Here is an 18944-nt window from a genome sequence, read left to right as displayed (position 1 = left end):
TATATCTGTTCAAGGAGAAAATAGTAGGGATAATTGGCAAAGCTAGTTTCAGTAGTTACCGACAGTTCAATAATTACCTTGACTTTTATATTCATTAGATTATGAAGATAACAGATTATATTCAAGGGAAAATTACATTAATATACTGTTTAAAACATTATAGACACTGAATATTAGTCTTTTTCTCTCCAATTTTTTTTTTGTGATAAAGTACCCATAAAATTTACCATCCTTTTTTTTTTTTTTTTGAGACAGTTTCACTTTGTTGCCCAGGCTGGAGTGCAGTGGCGTGATCTTGGCTCACTGCAACCTCTGCCTCCCAGGTTCAAGCAATTCTCCTGCCTCAGCCTCCCGAGTAGCTGGGATTACAGGTGCCCGCCACCACACCCAGCTAATTTTTGTATTTTTAGTAGAGATGGGGTTTCACCAGGTTGGCCAGGCTGGTCTCAAACTCCTGACCTCAGGTGATCCGCCTGCCTCGGCCTCCCAAAGTGCTGGGATTACAGGCGTCAGCCACTGCGCCCAGCCAGAATTTACCATCTCAACCATTGTTAAGTGTACAGTTCAGTGGTATTAAATATATTCACATCGTTATACAACCACCACAGCCACCATTCATCTCCATAACACTTTTCCTCTTCTGTTTTTTTGAGATGGAGTCTTACTCTGTCGCCCAAGCTGGAGTGCAGTGGCATGATCTTGGCTCACTGCAATCTCTGCCTCCCGTATTCAAGTGATTCTCCTGCCTCAGCCTCTCCAAGTAGCTGGGATTATAGATGCATACCACCACGCCCGGCTAGTTTTTGTATTTTTAGTAGAGACGGGGTTTCCCCATGTTGGCCAGGCTGGTCTTGAACTCCTAACCTCAAATGATCCACCTACCTTGGCCTCCCAAAGTGCTGGGATTTTATAGGTGTGAGCCACTGTGCCTGCGCTCACTTTTCCTCTTCTAAAGGAAACTACCAATTAAGTAATAACTCCTCGTTCTCTGCTTCTAGCCACTGGCAAGCACCATTCTACTTTCTTTCTCTATGATTTTAACTACTATATTTTATATAAACGGAATAATATAGTATTTGCCTTTTTGTGACTAGTTTATTTCACTTAGCATGATGTCTCCATGGTTCATCTGTGTTGTAGCATGTGTCAGAATTTCCTTTTTAAGGCTGAATAATATTCCAGTGTATGGACAGATAGACCATAGTTTGCTTATCCATTCATCGATACCTGGATTGCTTCCATGTTTTTGTGAATGTATTGTGAATAATGCTACTCTGAAAATGGGTGTACAAATGTCTCATCAAGACCATGCATTTAGTTCTTTTGGGTGTGTACCCAGAAGTGGAATTGCTAGATCATACAGTAATTCTGTTTTTAATGTTTGAGAAACTGCCATACCATTTTCCATAGTGGCTGGACCATTTTACATTCCTGTCAGTAGTGCACAAGAAGTTCCAGTTTTTCCATATCCTTGACACTTAATTTTGTTTTGATAGTAGCAATCTTAATGGTTGTGAGGTAGTAGCTCACTGAAGTTATGATTAGTGATGTTGAACATCTTTGCATGTGCTTATTGGCCACTTACATATCTTCTTTGGAAAAATGTCTATTCAAGTCCTTCGATTTTTTTTTTTTTCTTTTGAGACGGAGTTTTGCTTATTGCCCAGGCTGGAGTGCAATGGCGTGATCTCGGCTTACCATAACCTCCATCTCCCAGATTCAAGGGATTCTCCTGCCTCAGCCTCCCGAGTAGCTGGGACTACAGGCATGCGCCACCGTGCCCAGCTAATTTTGTATTTTTAGTAGAGACGGGGTTTCTCCATGTTGGTCAGGCTGGTCTCCAACTCCTGACCTCTGGTGATCCGCCTGTCTCGGCCTCCCACAGTGCTGGGATTACAGACGTGAGCCACCGCGCCCAGCCCTTTGATCATTTTTGAATCAGGGTTTTTTGTTGTTGTTGTTTTAGGAGTTCTTGATATATTGTGGATATTAATCCCTTATTTGCAGATATTTTCTCTCATTCTGTGAGTTGCCTCAACTCTTGATTAGTGTCTTCTGATGCAAAAATTTTTTTATTGTTTTTTTAAAAGAGACAGTGTCTTGCTGTGTGTTGCCCAAGCTGGACTCAAAGTCTTGGGCTCAAGCAATTCTCCTGCCTCAGCCTCCCAAGTAGCTGGGGTTACAGGCACATGCCACCATGCCTGGCTATGCACAAGATTTTTAAAATTTTCATGAAATCCTGTTTTCATGAATTCTTTCCTTTGTTGCCTGTGTCTTTGGTTTTAGATACAAGGAATTATGGCCAACTCCAATGTCATGAAGCTTTTGCACTGTTTTCTCCTAAGAGTTTTATAGTTTTAGATACTACATTTAGGTCTTTGTTCCATTTTTAGTTTTTGTGGATGGTGTCAGGTAGGGTCCAACTTCATTCTTTTGCATGTGGATAGTTTTCCCAGGACGGTTTGTTGAAATGACTTTTTCTCCCCTCATTGAATGGTCTTTGCAACTTTGTCAAAAATCACTGTACTGTGGATGCGAGGGTTTATTTCTGGCTCTCTTCTCGTTTCATTGGTCCATACGTTTGTCAGTATGCCAGTACCACACTGAATTGATCACTGTAGCTTTTTAGTGAGTGAGTCCTCCAGCTTTGCTGTTCTTCTTTTAAGATTGTTTTGGTTGTTCCAGAATTCAATCCCTTGGGAACCAATATGAACTTTAGGATGGTTTTTGATATCTTAACAATACTAAGTCTTCCAAACTATGAACATGGGATGTGTTTCCCTATATGCTTGTCCGCTTCAGTGTCTTCTTAAATGCTTTGTTATAGATTGCTCACTGTAAGCAGCTCATCTGTGACCCCAGCTACGTAAAAGATCGGGTAGAAAAAGTGGGCCAGGTGATCAGAGTTATTTGCATCCTCAGCCACCCCATCAAGAACACCAATGATGCCAACTCCTGCCAGATCATTATTCCACAGAACCAAGTCAATCGAAAATCAGGTGAGGTTTGAAGACCAGCAGATGTTGGTAGAATTTTGTAAGATATAATTTGCTTTGTGTTTTATCCCAAATTCCTAATTTTGTATGCTGTATTAGTGAACAGACCTTGGTTTACATATGGGGGAAAAAAAATCTTTGTACCTCCTCCTGCTCCGGCAGCATTGTGTCGACGCGGACAGATTCGACTCGGAGCCAGCCTTGGACTTGTGTCCATCACCTGTAGAATGAACAGACTGGGCTTGGTGAACCCTGCGTCTCCCAGCTCTAACTAACAGTAGGTTCCTGTGGAGGTTTATGCTTAATAGTTAACTGACCCGAGTATATTCTTGAGCTAATGACATAGCTGCTTCTGTGTCCTTATTTGTAATCCTAGTACCTACATTTGATTCTAGCAGTGTCCACCTTTCATTTCTGTGATCAGGACATGGCTTTAAAATTGCAAGTCCTAACTTATTTGTCTTAGCCGGTTGTTTGTAACCCTTCGATGTTCCCATTTTCCTTTCAACTAGAAGCCCCAAATCTTTTTATTTATCTAAAATTCAGCTTAAAAAGGGTAATCAGGCTTTATGGGACAGGTAAGAGCTATCTGTATAATGATTTTTTTTTCCCCATATAAGAAATGAAATCATGGGAGGCCAAGGCAGGAGGCTTGCTTGAGGCCAGGGGTTCAAGACCAGCCTGGGTAACATAGTGAGAGCTCGTCTCTACAAAACAAACAAACAAACAAAAATGGCTAGGCGTGGTGGCACACACCTGTAGTCCTAGCTACTTGGGGGGCTGCGGTGGGAGAAGATCACTTGAGCTCAGGAGTTTGAGGTTACTGTAAGCTGTGATTGCATCCCTGCCTCCAACCTGGGTGACAGAGCCAGACTGTTAAAACACACAAAAAAACCAATCACAAAAGACGATCTGTAGAACAAAGGGACTGGACTTAATCTTCCACAAGGTTCCCAGGCAGGTCCTGGGTCCTTGCAAGTCTGAAAAGAATAAAGGAGGTCCCAGAGTTTTTTTTTTTTTTGGCCTTTAAATGCTCTCCTATCCAAATGATTTTCTATCCTGGAAATGACACAGTTAACTGGATGAGTGGTATACAGACCAAGTCTAATCGAGAATTCTATCGTTATGCCAACTCAAAAGTGGTTTATGTGGATCCTGCAGTTTTACATTACTTTAATAAGTAAATGAGGACGTCAGTACTAAGTACATCCTTTCTTAGCCATTCAGAACCTTTCTAAATGCAAGGTCCAGAATGGAAGAATCTCCCAGAATAGTTAATATGGTTTGGCAGGTTTTTTAGTTAGGTATGACAGAGCTGTTAAGAGATCTCATTCCAAAGTTCAGCAGTTCGCTACCACTTCAATTCTTAATCTCTAGTAGGTTAAAAGAAATTCCTATTGTTAAATATCTGTGTACTTTACATCCAACTCTGTCACCATTTAGAACTTAAGTGTAGAAGGTCTTGCCTATTGAGAGTAATTTTAACTCACACCTCATGACATATGGGTGATACGTGAGTATGTTGGGTCCCAGATGGAGACACTTGAGGCAGTGAGCTGGTTTCATTTGTTTCTAGATATCTACGTCTGCATGATCTCCTTTGCGCACAATGTAGCAGCACAAGGGAAGTACATTGCCATAGTTAGTACAACTGTGGAAACCAAGGAGCCTGAGAAGGAAATCAGACCAGCTTTGGAGCTCTTGGAACCAATTGAACAGAAGTGAGTTGTGTTCTTTTATATCTGCCGAGATGCAAACTGAGGCCTTGGATTGTGGTTCCATGGTGGGACGAATGTGAGGGCAAGGCAGGTAGCTGTTGGCTGCTCTGTGGGATTCATCGGTACCTCTCAGTTGACCTCAGGCAGAGCCATGGTCAGGTGTGGGACCAGCTCACCTGACTGAATTCTCTCTCCCTCCAGATTTGTTAGCATCAGTGACCTCCTGGTACCGAAAGACTTGGGAACAGAAAGCCAGGTGAGTATGGAAGTGTGAAAGGATATGGGCAGGTTTCACTGGAAGACATCCCTCCATGGTCTTAAGTCTTCGTAATTTTTGTTTTCAGATCTTTATTTCCCGCACATATGATGCCACCACTCATTTTGAGACAACGTGTGATGACATTAAAAACATCTATAAGAGGATGACAGGATCAGAGTTTGACTTTGAGGAGATGAAGCGCAAGAAGAATGACATCTATGGGGAAGACTAACAGCAGTACATGTTATTATCTAATTAGGACACATTTAAAATTTGGCAAGTAATGCATATAATGAAATCAATATTGTAAGGCCTGCTTTTGTAATGAAAATGGAGAGAATGAAGAGCGCTGTGCCAGTAAATACTCCCCTTCATCTCTCTAATTATTAACTTGTTTTCATGGAGTGGCTATTCAGCATTGGCAGTTACCACATTCTGTTCAATTTAACCAAACTGGCTTTTTTTTTTTTTCTAGTGAAGTTAAACAAACATTGGGATACCGACACAGACAACTTGAGACCGTTTTTTTTATCTTTTAATCAGTGTAGCTATGTGCTGCTGCTGTTCAAGAGCTGGATCCGTACAGGTTGTGTGCCATCTGTCCTCTTGAGGTTCAGGAGATTCTAAATTGCATATTCCACGGTTTGGGACAGCATCCGGAAGTTTTCCCTATGACTTTATATTTTGTATTATGTCACGTTATGGCAGGGCCCAAATAGCATAGCCACAAGTTTGGTTTATGTGGGCATAAAATTCCAACCAAACCCCAGACATAGGGAGTCATTTGGAGAAAGCCTGTATGTGGTGTTTTAACCTAATAAAGTTGATGAGAGAGAAGGGGAGAGGAAGCGAACATAAAGCGGGTCAAGTGTAGTGCATCTTTTGTATCTCAGGCGTGGCTTCTTCAGTGGACCAAGCTGCAATGCAGTATTGACTTGACAGAGCCTCTACTTCTGTCTCAAAATGGCTCCAAATGATTTCTGTACTGCAAAATAAAGCCAAATTCTGGAAACTACTGCCCGGTGTTGGTCTGTGTGTCCTGATTGCAAGGGTCACAGCTGCCGTGCTTCCTTTAGTAGCACTGGAGTCAGTGCCAGTCAGAATGCTCAGCAGCGGAAAGTGTGGATGTCTTCTGATCTGGAAGGATCACAGCAGGTCCTGTCGTCTGGCTTCCCTGTGAGTAGACCTCGAGTTTTACTCTTGACACAGTACCATTACTAGACCTATCATCTTTGTGCAGAAAAAATAGTGTTTAATGATTTTGCTTGTAGCAGCAATTATAAGGGAGTAAGTGAACTGTCAGGTAGAATAGGTGCCTTAGTAAATAGTTTTCGTGTAGTTGAAATGATAGTGTTTACATATAAGGCCCTTTCCCCTGACAGTGATGAGCCTCACGGCAGATGCTGTTGTTTACCACAGATAAACACTGACTCTTCAGAGTATGGAGACAGACTAAGGTAGATGACGTGTTAAAGGAACTAGGGTGGTGATTTAGATTGTTATTCATATTGCCAAAATGATGGAGCTTCTCGACTTCAGTTGATGTTTTGGGCTGGATCATTCTCTGTTGAAGGGGCCTGCCTGTGCATTGTAGGGTTGATTGTAGCAGCATCCCTGGCCTCCACACACTAGATGGCAACAGCACCATCTTGGAATGACAACCAAAAATGTCTCCAGATGTTTAGAACCACTGCTTTACCTGTATGATAAAATTATCTGAAGTCCCAGCAAGCCTTTTTCTCTTCCCATGCAAAGGCCCAAGCTGGGTTAGTAATAAGTGAAAAAAGAAAAACCACGCATCTTCATATTCTTCATTCAACGTTATTTACTGAATACCTTCTGTGCCAGGCCAGTGGAGACAAAGATGATAATGGTAGTTACTGGGATAACTCAGTTTGGTGAACACATGATATGGTTTGGTTATTAGTAGAGTTACAGAAAAGGTAGCATGGAAACTGAGATGGCCTCATGGGTGTTGGAAGGCTTTTCAGCAAGGGGAGGTGAATGTTATTAGGTCCAACCTGAAAGGTGCATATTTCAGGCAGATAGGTGTTTGGCAGCTTATAACTGCTCACTTTCCTTTTCCTTAGTAATTTGAAAGTAATTCACTGTACTTACGAATAGTTAATGGTTCCCTTAATAGACTCTGGTCCTTGGAAAAATAAAATGAAATGATTGGGGTTCTATTAGTAACTGAAAAATTGTCAACAATTAAAACTCTAAAACCTACTCATGAGAAAATAAAGCTCTTTTGTTTAGGAATAGTAAAAGCCGACTTAATGACTTCTGAAAGAAGTGTCCCTGTAAAGGCCAGGTGAAACTGCCATTCTTTAACCTGTTACTCGGTATACTTGACTGCAGAAAGAACCCAGAAACAGAACAGGCCAGTCCCAAAGGATAGAAGTGTAGGTTTCCTCTGGAAGCTTACTGTTCTGCTAAATGACCTAAAAATTGCTAGAACACTCCAGATAAGTCAATTTCTGCTATAAAAATCATTGCAGAGATGATTTTTAGTTGTCTTTATTTAAAAAATGAAACACATTAGTTACAAAAACCGTTGCTCCAAATAGATACCGTGTATCTTACAAATGTTTTTTGCTTGGTTTTGAGTGTTTACTGTAGAAATTTTCAATATCATAAATAAATGATTATTTCTTTCTCAGAAAGCTGATTTTTGTAGTGTAGTATTTACAAATACCGTAAGTGAAAAATGATAGTTTATAAATTTGTACCATTTAGGAAAAAATGTTTTATGTAGTGTTGTTTGTGTAACAGCAAATAAAACCATTTAAGATTATAGTTTTTACAAGGGTGGTAAAACCTTTAAAACAGAGCATAATGTGCATCGTATGCCTTTCTGACATTAGCATGCAAAAACAAAGCTATTTGTTAAAATAGACTTATTTTTGCTCCAACTAAGTAAACATGTAAAATTATTTTTAATAAGCTCAATAGCTTAGAAGGCATCTTGTTTAAAATGAAAATAATTTAAAACAATATCTAGCACTGCAACCCAAAGCTAACAGACAACTACAATGCCACTGACATATTTCAGCAAAATATAAAAAATGAAAACTTTCCAAGTTGTAGAACATGGATTTTTCAAATATAAGACTGTTCACATGTGTGTTCACATGTGTATTCACATGTTCACAAGTTTTCCGAAGGGAAAATACTAATTTTTTATTGGGATCATCCATATCCAGGCAGGCTGTAGTTGAGTCACCTGAAGAAACACAAAATTGATAAAGAACTTCTTAAAATAATACGAACAAGAAATATTTTATAAGCGGGATGCTCTAATGGGGAAAACGCCTATGCATTCTAAGGTTACATTATGTTCTGTACTGACAATCCAAGTTAACAGCAAGTGAAAATGCACATTAGATAAAATAGGTAATTTTAGTAGATGGTTACTTCATTTAGTGATAATTTAGGAATTCCTATTTATGCCAAATAGCAATTCCACCCCTAAACAAACACTTTAAATTTATAGCATGAAGTATGTAAACAACAGTTTCCCAACTGTTTCCCTTAGACACAAATGTCAGTATTTGCCATCAACAACTCCAACTCACATGGGAAAGTTACATAAAAAGTGTTCTTACCAATAGCTACTCCTAAATGGAGCTGCTATTTTTTCTATGTTTTCTATAAAGTTATTTACATCTGTAACAAGGATTCCACTATTTTCAAAGACTTCTCTGGGGATAGTAGGCTTGTCTGTTAAAAAAAAAACAAAACTTTTGGTTAATATAATTAATGTACTTTTATATAACAGGACCTGGTTTTTTATTTTAAAAAATCTGTGGAACTTCCTCATGTCGGGGGTAGGGGGAGAAAAGGTGTTGGGTTCCAAATTAAGAAAAGATTTGAAGCTTTGGAAATAGATGCCTCCATTGGGGGTGGTGGGGAAAGTACTGAAAAAAAATCCCTGAAAAATGATAACTATGGTTCTTTACGTAAATTTTTCTTAACACTTTTTCTTTTTTTTTTTTTTTTTAAAGATAGATAGGGTCTTGTTCTGCCACCCAGGTTACAGTGCAGTGGTGTGATCACGGCTCACTGCAGCCTCGAGCAATCCTTCTGCCTTAACCCCCTAAGTAGCTAGGACTATAGGCACACATCACCACACCTGCCAACTTTTGTAGAGATGAGGTCTTGCTAAGTTGCCCAGGCTGGCCTCAAATTCCTGGGCTCAGTGATCCACCTGCTTCAGCCTCCCAAAGTGCTGGCATTACAGGCGCGAGCCACTGTCCCTGGCTGCCCCACAAATTTTTTAAAAGCAACCTCTGCCTCTGGGGTTCAAGCCATTCTCCTGCCTCGGCCTCCCAAGTAGCTGGGACTACTGGCATGAACCACCACACCTGGCTAATTTTTGTATTTTTAGTAGAGATGGGGTTTCACCGTGTTGGCTAGGCTGGTCTCTAACTCCCTGACCTCAAGTGATCCGCCCGCCTCGGCCTCCCAAAGTGCTGGGATTACAGGTGTGAGCCACTGCACCCAGCCCCAGTATTGACTTAAAAAATAATACGGTATAACTACTTATACTGTATTGAGTATTATAAGTAATCTAGAACTGACTAACATACATAGGAGGATTGTGTAGTTACCTGCAAATACTACATTTTATATAAGGGCTTCAGCTTCAGCAGATTTGGGTGATTCTGGTATCCATGGGATGCCAAGCCATTTAGATACCTGATACTCTTCATCAGGTATCTAACTTTGACATTCCTAGAGCTGACCAATTTTGGCATTAACTGAGTAAAATGCGCCTGTGAATTACCTGTTAGGAGGACGGCAAACCTGGCATCAATATGCTGAATTTGCAGGTTTAGCAAACATTTCAGAATTTCTGCTTTTGTTGATGATCGAGAGTCACACTGGTGATAATGAAGCAATTCAATGATATTTGCACTCTGAAATGACTTCAACATTATGTTCTTCTTATGTGCAGTTGAATCCACTCTGTGAAAGATACATAGGCATATTTTTTTTTTTTGAGACGGAGTCTTGCCTTGTCGCCCAGGCTGGAGTGCAGTGGCGCAATCTCGGCTCACTGCAAGCTCCACCTCCCGGGTTCACGCCATTCTCCTGCCTCAGCCTCCCGAGTAGCTGGGACTACAGGCGCCCACTACCACGCCCGGCTAATTTTTTGTATTTTTAGTAGAGACGGGGTTTCACCGTGTTAGCCAGGATGGTCTCGATCTCCTGACCTCGTGATCCGCCCGCCTCGGCCTCCCAAAGTGCTGGGATTACAGGCGTGAGCCACTGCGCCCGGCCCATAGGCATATTAAAATACTTTTCAGTTTTATTCTTAGGACTTTTTCTTGCCTTCAGTTTAACCATTCAAACTCATGAGTTCCTCTGCCTTTCTTCTTGACGTTCTTTTTCATGACACACTTTGGTTACCTCAAAACATCACAATTGTACCTACTCCTTTTGTAAATGTGGATTTTAAACATGGGCCTCATTCTAAGAGGGACATCATGCATCTACCTACGACCAATCAAGCCATGTGGCTTGGCAAGCCTTTCATGAATTTCGAGTGGGCCTTATTGCATTGTATATTTGTAGAGCAATGCACATCTATACTTCTCATACCTTGTGGGCAGATAATCGCCAACTTCATTAAAATTAGGTAGCAGCCAGAATTTTCTTGGTTTCTTGCTTCCCTGAAAATTCTATCACTACTAGGAAAATGTGTTAACTCAGTATGTTTAAAGTTTTAGCATTTCTGTCTCTGCTCGACTCCATCTCTCTAGTTTTCATCACTTACATTCTCATGCTTGTTGGAGAAAACCCAAATCACACCCATTCCCATAACCCTAGTGATAATCACCCTTAACATCATGAATTAATTTCCTTTCACTTTTTCCTGTATAAATTTTTTATGACATCATACTGAACATAGTTACATGATACCAACTTCTATGCCATCCCTCTTTCTATGAATAGAAACTTTTTACATGCTTCTATTGTGTAAGTTTTGGGTGGGCATTATTTTGTATAAACTTTAAAATATTTAACTGTAGTCTGCATCTCCCTCCTAGAGATGGAACTGAGGTTGGTTTCGCAATGACTGATAACCACCTAGAATTTTGGGTAAATTCCACAAAAGGTCAAAGGATATGAAAAGTTTTCTAATGAGTTCTCCATAATACATAATGCCTGTTACATAATGCCAGGGTGGTATAATTTGAAGAGCATACTGCGGCGCCAACAGCAGTGAGTACGGTCATGTACCACATAATGATGTTTCAGTCAATGACGGACCACATATACAATGGTGGTCCCATAAAGTTATAATACTGTAATTTACTGAACCTTTTTTGTGTTTAGACACACAGATACCACCATTGCATTAAATCTCTCTACAGTATTCAGTACAGTCACATGTACAGGTTTGCAATCTAGGAGTAGGCTCTACCATGTCAGTTTGTGTAAGTACACTCTATGTCTGCACATAGACAAAATCGTCTTATGACGTTTCTCAGGCTGTATCCCCGTCGTTAAGTGACATGACTTTCTCTACCCAAAGCCCTAGAAGTGCTAGATTGATTTATGCTTATTTTATAGGTGTGCTGTGGTACGTCAGAACCTTAAATGTGCTTCTCTACTTATTGAAGTTGACGTTTTTCCCCTAAAGTGCTGGTTACTGGAGTCCACTGTGAATGGTCATACCCTTGACCTGCTGAAGCCTTTGCACCCTCCTTTCCTGCCAAGGAAACCTCTGTGCTCCTTCTCTCCTTTGCTAGCTCCACTTCAAGAGAAAAGCTTTCTGAGATTCTGTTCCTCAAAGGTCACATACAGCTAGCAGTCGTTTCGTCTTTCTGGGATTGAAACCCAGCTTCAAAACTTACTACTTGTTTGACCTTGGTCATGTTTGTTATATACTCTGCTTCAGTTCTGCATTATAAAAGTGAGGATTTGCTATCTAGCTCCTGGGGATGAAGTCTGAATGAAATAATGGATGCACCTAACAGTGCCTGAAATCCTTATTTCACAAGGGCTTGTCAGGTCTGCTTTTCCAATTGGTCCTGCTTGTGAGAATGTGGAGGAATCTCTCAGCCCCAGCTCACTTCAGCCAAGGAATCAAACATGTATTTTTTTCTTTTATAAATTACAGCTTTAGATTTAGTGAAGTTTGCGTATTTATAAGCCTCTTCTTTTAGGATACAATTGAATTAAGGATAGATTATGGTCTTAATTTTTCCATTCTCCTTAAAGTGGTGGCAACTTATAAGTATCCAAAAAAGCATTAATGGTACAAGTTCCATATATTTTTTACAGTTTGTAGTAGTAGGGCTTAAATAGAATATGGACATTTCATGACTGCTAAGTCTGACTCCCTCACTTCTCTGTTAGTCTAGATAAGTACATGCCTCATACTGTTGGCTACGGTCACAGCAGATAGCTTCCTTCATTGAATACAGAGCCAGCAGCCCTCACGCTCTTTACTGATGAAGGCCATTCCACTGCAGCACTACGCTAGAGCCCATGGAACATGAGGCGTTTCTCTGCTTCCCCAGCGGGGCAGGAGGAACCATACACACAGCAAGTCCTTACCTTTCATCTTCTTTTAGCTTTTTATTTTCCCTGTAGTGAAGCAACCACTTCCATCTTCCATTTCCATTTAGTTTTTCCAGGATTTTGATAATTTCCTTCAGTTGAACTACAAAACAATAAATGTAGCAAGAGAAGATGACAAGTTTAAGGTACTTTTGGCTCATGCCAAGCCCAGTGATAATTATTTGTAAAACAAGAAAAAAACAGACTAAGACCCATGGTTGAGTACACACCATCACTGTCACTTATGTGGTTGGGCAGCATCCTGCTCTCACAAGCCCCTCAGCCTGGTCCCACCTGCTCACACTATGGTGGGAGGTAACTCTGTAGACACGAACACAGTGGAGTGGTGGTCACCAGCAACTAGAGTTCTGTGTACAAATTGTGTGACAAGAGAAGCAGGAGGCCCCGTTGCAGTAGAGAAATGGGAGGCAGAAGTTTCTAAATACAGAATCCTTTTTTTTTTGAGACAGGGTTTCGGCTGTCACCCAGGCTGGAGTGTGGTGGCATGATCTCAGCTCACTATAGCCTCAACCTCCTGGGCTCAAGTAATCCTCCATCCTTAGTCTCCTTAGCTGGGACTACAGGCACACACTACCACAGCTGGCTAGTATTTTTATTTTTTGTAGAGATGGGATCTCACTATGTTGCCCAGGCTGGTCTTGAACTCCTGATCTCAAGGGATCCTCCTGCCTTGGCCTCCCAAAGTGTTGGGATTACAGACGTGTGCCTACAACATATTTAAAATCCCAGGTTCTGTGTAGAAGTCACACTGGTTAAGGTACATGCTGCTTTTGATCTAGAAGTGGTACCACTTCCAATGTGATCAGAGCCGAGGCAGGTTTTATACATAAAAGTGCCCTGAGAGAAGTAAGGTATGAGTTTTCAAGTAGGTGATTAAATAAGCTGACTTAGTAGCCATTTTTTAGATTTTTGTGACATCAAGATGGTAGGGGTGATGACATCAGAAATGGAGAAGGTTGACTTTAAGCAAAAAATTTAATATGGAGCTGCTCTGACTTGGCAAGTGAAGAGACTAAATATAATAAAATCCTGAATTTGTGTTACTAGGAGCTTAGCTGCACTACTGAGAGGGAGGGAACTCAGAAGCAAGTGTGGTGGTAAGAATCAGTTAAAAGAGGTGAAAAGCACTGCTATAAGAGAATCACTGTATGAAAAGGGCACAGCAGACAGCAGAAATTATGCCTCAGTAGGGGGCAACTGATATTCTTTAGAGTTGATCATTTCTTTTGCATGAAACAGTATTTAGGTCACTGGGTGAGAAGTTGATCTGACTTCAAAGAAACAGGAAAAGAAAATAAAGACCAACCTAATGTTACAGCTTCTAGTATCTTGTCATCTGATATCACAAAGCCTCCTGCACGAAACAGTTCTTGGTAGGTGTGATCAAGAACATCTCCAGGGCTGTCTACTCCAGCAAAGATGACACTGGGGAAATGCTTCAGCTTCAGCAAAGAAGGAATCTGCATGACACAAAAAGGACCCCGGTGAAGACAGGCTCACTGGGCACCTTTTCTTAGACACTCCCTTGCGTTTCTATCCAAGAGAGTCAAGGTTCAGGAACAGCTGAAAATATTTCAACCTGGATTACTGACTGGTCATTCTGCCCTGCATGAGGCATATTAACTGAGCTCATCATCACCAGGGGCTGCAAACTCATCAAAATTAGTTCATTAAAAAAAGGTCTCAAACTCCCAAAAGTTGGAAATAATACATCATGAGGGAAGAGTACACATCTGAGGTTGTGGGCACTGAAAAGTGAGGTCACCTCACTTCACCGTCATTCGTCTCCAGCTCCCCTCGGTGCCAGCACCGATGACTGCCTGCTGATAACGGCAGGTTTAGGCACCCAGCCTTTGTCCGTAGTTGGGCCTTCTTGAGACAAGCAATTACTTTGATTCAACTAGCTGGTAAATATAATGGTTCAGAAAATTTCCAAAAGGTCTTTTAAGGCAAGATTTCTTATTGTTAGACATCAAGTGATGCAGATTTATATCTCAGATGAAAAAATTTAGCAATCTCTCACCTAAGTCTCCCTTAGTTAATATGATTTTTTTAACTATCTGCCCTACAAATAACTTGGTAATATTGCAGTATTCTATAATACACCATCTTCCCACTTAAAGGCCCAACAGTAATGTCTGTTAGCTTCTCTTCTACATACAAAAAGAGGGATGAGTCTGATCATTATAGAACAACTTATGTGCCTGGAATACGTTTCTTTGTAAGGTATTTCCAACCGACCTGATGCAAATGTGATGATATATCTTCATTTCTGATGATGATGATCAGTGTATCATTCTCTCTGTGGAAAGCTTGACAGAAGTGCTGAGGTTCAATTTCTGTATGGCCTCCTTTCCTCAGAAGGTTCTGAAAGATTTACAAATAGCCATTATTAAAAAAAAGGGTACTTCCACAGAACTACCTGTATAGTTTATTAAAATAATGAAAAACAGTATAGTCTAATAAGGCAACCATAAATGACAATTTGTCTTATTACTAAATAAGCACCTTTTATATATAAAATAGATGACTCAGGTATTGTTAACAACTGGACTTAGAAGTTGATTTCAAAGGTAAACAAAGTATCAAAGGCTGATTTTCTTTTAGAACATCAGAATAATCTACATAAAATAGTTTCATCTGCTTCAAGGCATGAGCTACCTTGAGAATACCAGATATATACTTTAAAAATGCTACCTCTAGTTAAAGCATTTCTAGAGCTTTAAAAAACAATACCCATGTATTTCTTTACCATTAAAGGGGACTGATTTTGGAGTCAACAGTCCCTTGGGTCTACGTCTCAGAATAAGACAGGTGATGCAGTTGAAACAGCATGCAATTGTACGGTGCCACTGCAGTGCAGCCCAGTAAAATCAACACACAGAATGGCTCCCTAATCATCCTGACTGGGAGAGTAAGTTTGTGTAATTAAATAAATTCTATAATCCTACCCTCCCTATGACTTTGACATTTCTTTGCTTTTTTTTTTTTGAGACATGGTCTCACTCTGTCACCCAGGCTGCAGTAAAGTGAAACGAACATAGCTCACTGCAGCTTTGACCTCCTGGGCTCAAGCAATCCTCCTACCTCAGCCTCCCAGGTAGCTAGGGCTACAGGTGCACATCACTGGGCCCGGCTTTTTTTTTCTTTTTGGTAGAAATGGAGGTCTGTGTTGCTCAGGCTGGCCTCAAGCAGTGTTGCCCAAGCTAGTCTCAAGCAGTTCTCTTACCTCAGCCTCCCAAAGTACTAGGATTCCAGGCATGAACCGCGGCACCTGGCCTTGACATTGACTATCTGGCTGAAGGATTCTGGGTTTCTGTTATGCCCAGAAGACTGCCTGACCATCACTTATTTCCTTCATAAAAGTGAAGTGTTACTTTGATCTGTTTCCCTTGGATCTTTTTTTTTTTTGAGATACTGTCTTACTCTGTCACCGAGGCTGGAGTGCAGTGGTGAAATCTCAGCTCACTGCAACCCCTGCCTCCTGGGTTCAAGTGATTCACCTCCCTGAGCCTCCCTAGTAGCTGGGATTACAGGTGCCCGCCACCACGCCTGGCTTATTTTTGTCATTTTTAGTAGAGATGGGGTTTCACCATGTTGGCCAGGCTGGTCTCAAACTCCTGACTTCAAGCGATCCGCCTGCCTTGGCCTCCCAAAGTGCTGGGATTACAGGCGAGAGCCACTGTGCGGCTCCCTTGGATCTTTAAACAACTCAAATTCTGACTATTTCAATTCATTCAAAGTATATGGTATGATTTTCAAAAAAATTCTTACGAGATTTAACGAAGAGCTTACTGAAATATCTAAGCATAAATCTCTAGTCTTCATTTATTTGACTAACAAATTATTTGAATGAATACATTTTCATCAAATCCTGTGGTGGTCTGACCTATTCCGTCACACCCTCAGATTTCTCTCTCTTTTTTTTTTTTTTTTTTGAGACGGAGTCTCGCTCTGTTGCCCAGGCTGGAGTGCAGTGGCACGATCTCGGCTCACTGTAAGCTCCACCTCCTGGGTTCATGCCATTTTCCTGCCTCAGCCTCCTGAGTAGCTGGGACTACAGGTGCCTGCCACCACACCTGGCTAATTTTTTTGTATTTTTAGTAGAGACAGGGTTTCACCGTGTTAGCCAGGATGGTCTCTATCTCCTGACCTCGTGATCTGCCTGCCTCGGCCTCCCAAATGCTGGGATTACAGGCGTGAGCCACTGTGCCTGGCCACACCCTCAGATTTCAATAGTAAGGAAGGGTCTTTCAGATGCACCCTAGTGGGCCTAACATCCCATTAACTAATTAATGCTTCAAGATTCTCCAGGACGAAAGGATTATCCAAGATATGTTTCTGAGCTTTTAAAAACATTCTGGGCCAGGCATGGTGGCTCATGCCTGTAATCCCTGCACTTTGGGATGCCAAGGTGTGAGGATTGCTTGAGGCCAGGAGTTCAAGACCAGCCTGGGCAACATAGTGAGACTCCACCTCTATGAAATTAAAAAAATTACATATAAAATAAAAACATTTTGCTCTTGATAGTACATTACTCTCAAGTTTACTTTGGAATGTGTCCACTTTCTTTTTTTTTTTTTTTTTTTTGTTATTTTTGAGACAGAGTCTTGCTCTATCGCCAGTGTGGAGTGCAGTGGCACGATCTCGGCTCAGTGCAAGCTCCGCCTCCTGGGTTCACGCCATTATCCTGCCTCAGCCTCCCGAGTAGCTGGGACTACAGGCGCCCGCCACCATGCCCAGCTAATTTCTTTTTGTATTTTTAGTAGAGATGGGGTTTCATGGTGTTAGCCAGGAAGGTCTCAATCTCCTGACCTTGTGATCCGCCCACCTCGGCCTCCCAAAGTGCTGGGATTACAGGCGTGAGCCACCGCGCCCGGCCGTGTCCACTTTCTCAGTTGACAAGTAGTTTTACCTTTGCACATTTGTTATTTTCTGTTGTAAACAGTGACACCACGTGATAAAATATTATGAAACAATACATTCACTATAGAAACAAGCAAGATATCTAGAAGTACTCCTGCTATGAAGTTCGAGACCAGCCTGGCCAACATGGTGAAACCCCGTCTCTACTAAAAATACAAAAATTAGCCGGGCATGGTGGCATGCACCTGTAATCCCAGCTATTCGAGAAGCTGAGGCAGGAGAATCACTTGAAACCAGAAGACGGAGGCTGCAGTGAGCTGAGATCGTGCCACTGCACTCCAGCCTGGGCGACAAGAGCAAAACTTCATCTCAATAAAAAAAAAAGTACTTCTGCTATGAATAAAACTTAGCATTGCCATGCTCTCTTCTTCATGAAAATCATTATCACTTCATCTGGAAAGGAAGTGAGAACTAAGATTACTGCTCTGTTGTGGAGTCTCGCTCTGTCGGGCAGGCTGGGAGCACAGTGGCTTATTACAACCTCCACATCCTGGGTTCAAGTGTTTCTCCTGCCTTAGCCTCCCGAGTACCACAAGCGCACGCCGCCACACCCGGCTAATTTTTTTATTTTTAGTAGAGACGGGGTTTCACTATATTGGCTAGGCTGGTCTCCAACTCCTGACCTCAGGTGATCCACCTGCCTCGGCCTCCCAAAGTGCTGGGATTACAAGCATGAGCACTGCACCCTCTGTTGCTTTTTGAGAAGATGGAAGCTGAAAGAAACCAAGTATTCTGCTCACTGTGCCAAAACGTGTGCGTGACCATGATGCTGACTTGGTTGATTCTAGAGTCACTCTATCTCATGTCAGGGTAGAGGATGTATAATTAATCAAATAAAATTAACCGTAATTCAAGGTAAAAGAAAAAAACTAAACTGATTTCCAGATTGCTTTTGGAGGCTGAGGGCGTTCACAAAGACTGAAGAGAGTGAAGACCATTCAATAACTTTTCAACTACAGTGCTGCTTACCGAAATGGCAAGGAACTTGGAGCAAAGACAATAGAGGGAATATAAAACCAAATCCGGCAACCATTCATTAAGAATCTCGGCAAACAGGCTGGGCGGGGTGGCTCATGCCTGTAATCCCAGCACTTTGGGAGGCCGAGGTGGGTGGATCACAAGGTCAGGAGATTGAGACCATCCTAACACGGTGAAACTCCATCTCTACTAAAAAACACAAAAAAATTAGCCGGGCATGGTGGCAGGCGCCTGTGGTCCCAGCTACTCCGGAGGCAGAGGCAGGAGAATGGTGTGAATGCGGGAGGCGGAGCTTGCAGTGAGCCGAGATCGCGCCACTAAACTCCAGTCTGGGTGACAGAGCGAGACTCTTGTCTCAAAAAAAAAAAAAAAACAAAAAACAAAACAAAACAAAAAAAAAACAAACCTTGGCAAACAAAAGGATCCTCAGCCAGGGAAAAAGAATACAATTAGGCTAAAGAGCAGCTTCCA

The 18944-nt window shown here is 41.5% G+C and overlaps 2 protein-coding genes across 20 annotated transcripts in view; one reads left to right on the top strand and one right to left on the bottom strand.

Moving 5' to 3' along the window:
• The window catches only part of GDI2 (GDP dissociation inhibitor 2), a 48482-nt gene extending 42494 nt beyond the window's left edge, over window positions 1-5988 (top strand). For all 3 annotated transcript variants that reach the window (XM_004049020.5, XM_055353153.2, XM_055353152.2), the window contains 4 exons: window positions 2828-2999; window positions 4573-4717; window positions 4916-4970; window positions 5059-5988. In XM_004049020.5, coding sequence (XP_004049068.1) covers window positions 2828-2999; window positions 4573-4717; window positions 4916-4970; window positions 5059-5205 — 519 coding nt within the window. In that variant the 3' untranslated portion in view covers window positions 5206-5988. The remainder of the gene's footprint in view (window positions 1-2827; window positions 3000-4572; window positions 4718-4915; window positions 4971-5058) is intronic.
• Window positions 5989-7477: 1489 nt separating this feature from the next.
• The window catches only part of TASOR2 (transcription activation suppressor family member 2), a 79827-nt gene continuing 68360 nt past the window's right edge, over window positions 7478-18944 (bottom strand). For 14 of the 17 annotated variants that reach the window (XM_063709853.1, XM_055353145.2, XM_055353143.2 and 11 more), the window contains 6 exons: window positions 14811-14936; window positions 13876-14029; window positions 12546-12651; window positions 9763-9944; window positions 8582-8696; window positions 7478-8199 (listed from right to left, as the gene is read on the bottom strand). In XM_063709853.1, the coding sequence (XP_063565923.1) occupies window positions 8196-8199; window positions 8582-8696; window positions 9763-9944; window positions 12546-12651; window positions 13876-14029; window positions 14811-14936 (687 nt within the window). In that variant the 3' untranslated portion in view covers window positions 7478-8195. Of the gene's footprint in view, window positions 8200-8577; window positions 8697-9762; window positions 9945-12545; window positions 12652-13875; window positions 14030-14810; window positions 14937-18944 lie in introns of those variants that run through there. The other 3 variants (XM_055353135.2, XM_055353141.2, XM_055353138.2) reach the window with 1 other exon arrangement.

The sequence above is a fragment of the Gorilla gorilla genome, chromosome 8 (assembly GCF_029281585.2).
Source record: "Gorilla gorilla gorilla isolate KB3781 chromosome 8, NHGRI_mGorGor1-v2.1_pri, whole genome shotgun sequence".
In the NCBI taxonomy this organism is placed as follows: domain Eukaryota; kingdom Metazoa; phylum Chordata; class Mammalia; order Primates; family Hominidae; genus Gorilla; species Gorilla gorilla.
The sequence above is the reverse complement of the archived record's forward strand: the minus strand, read 5'-3'. Positions and strand labels throughout refer to the sequence as shown.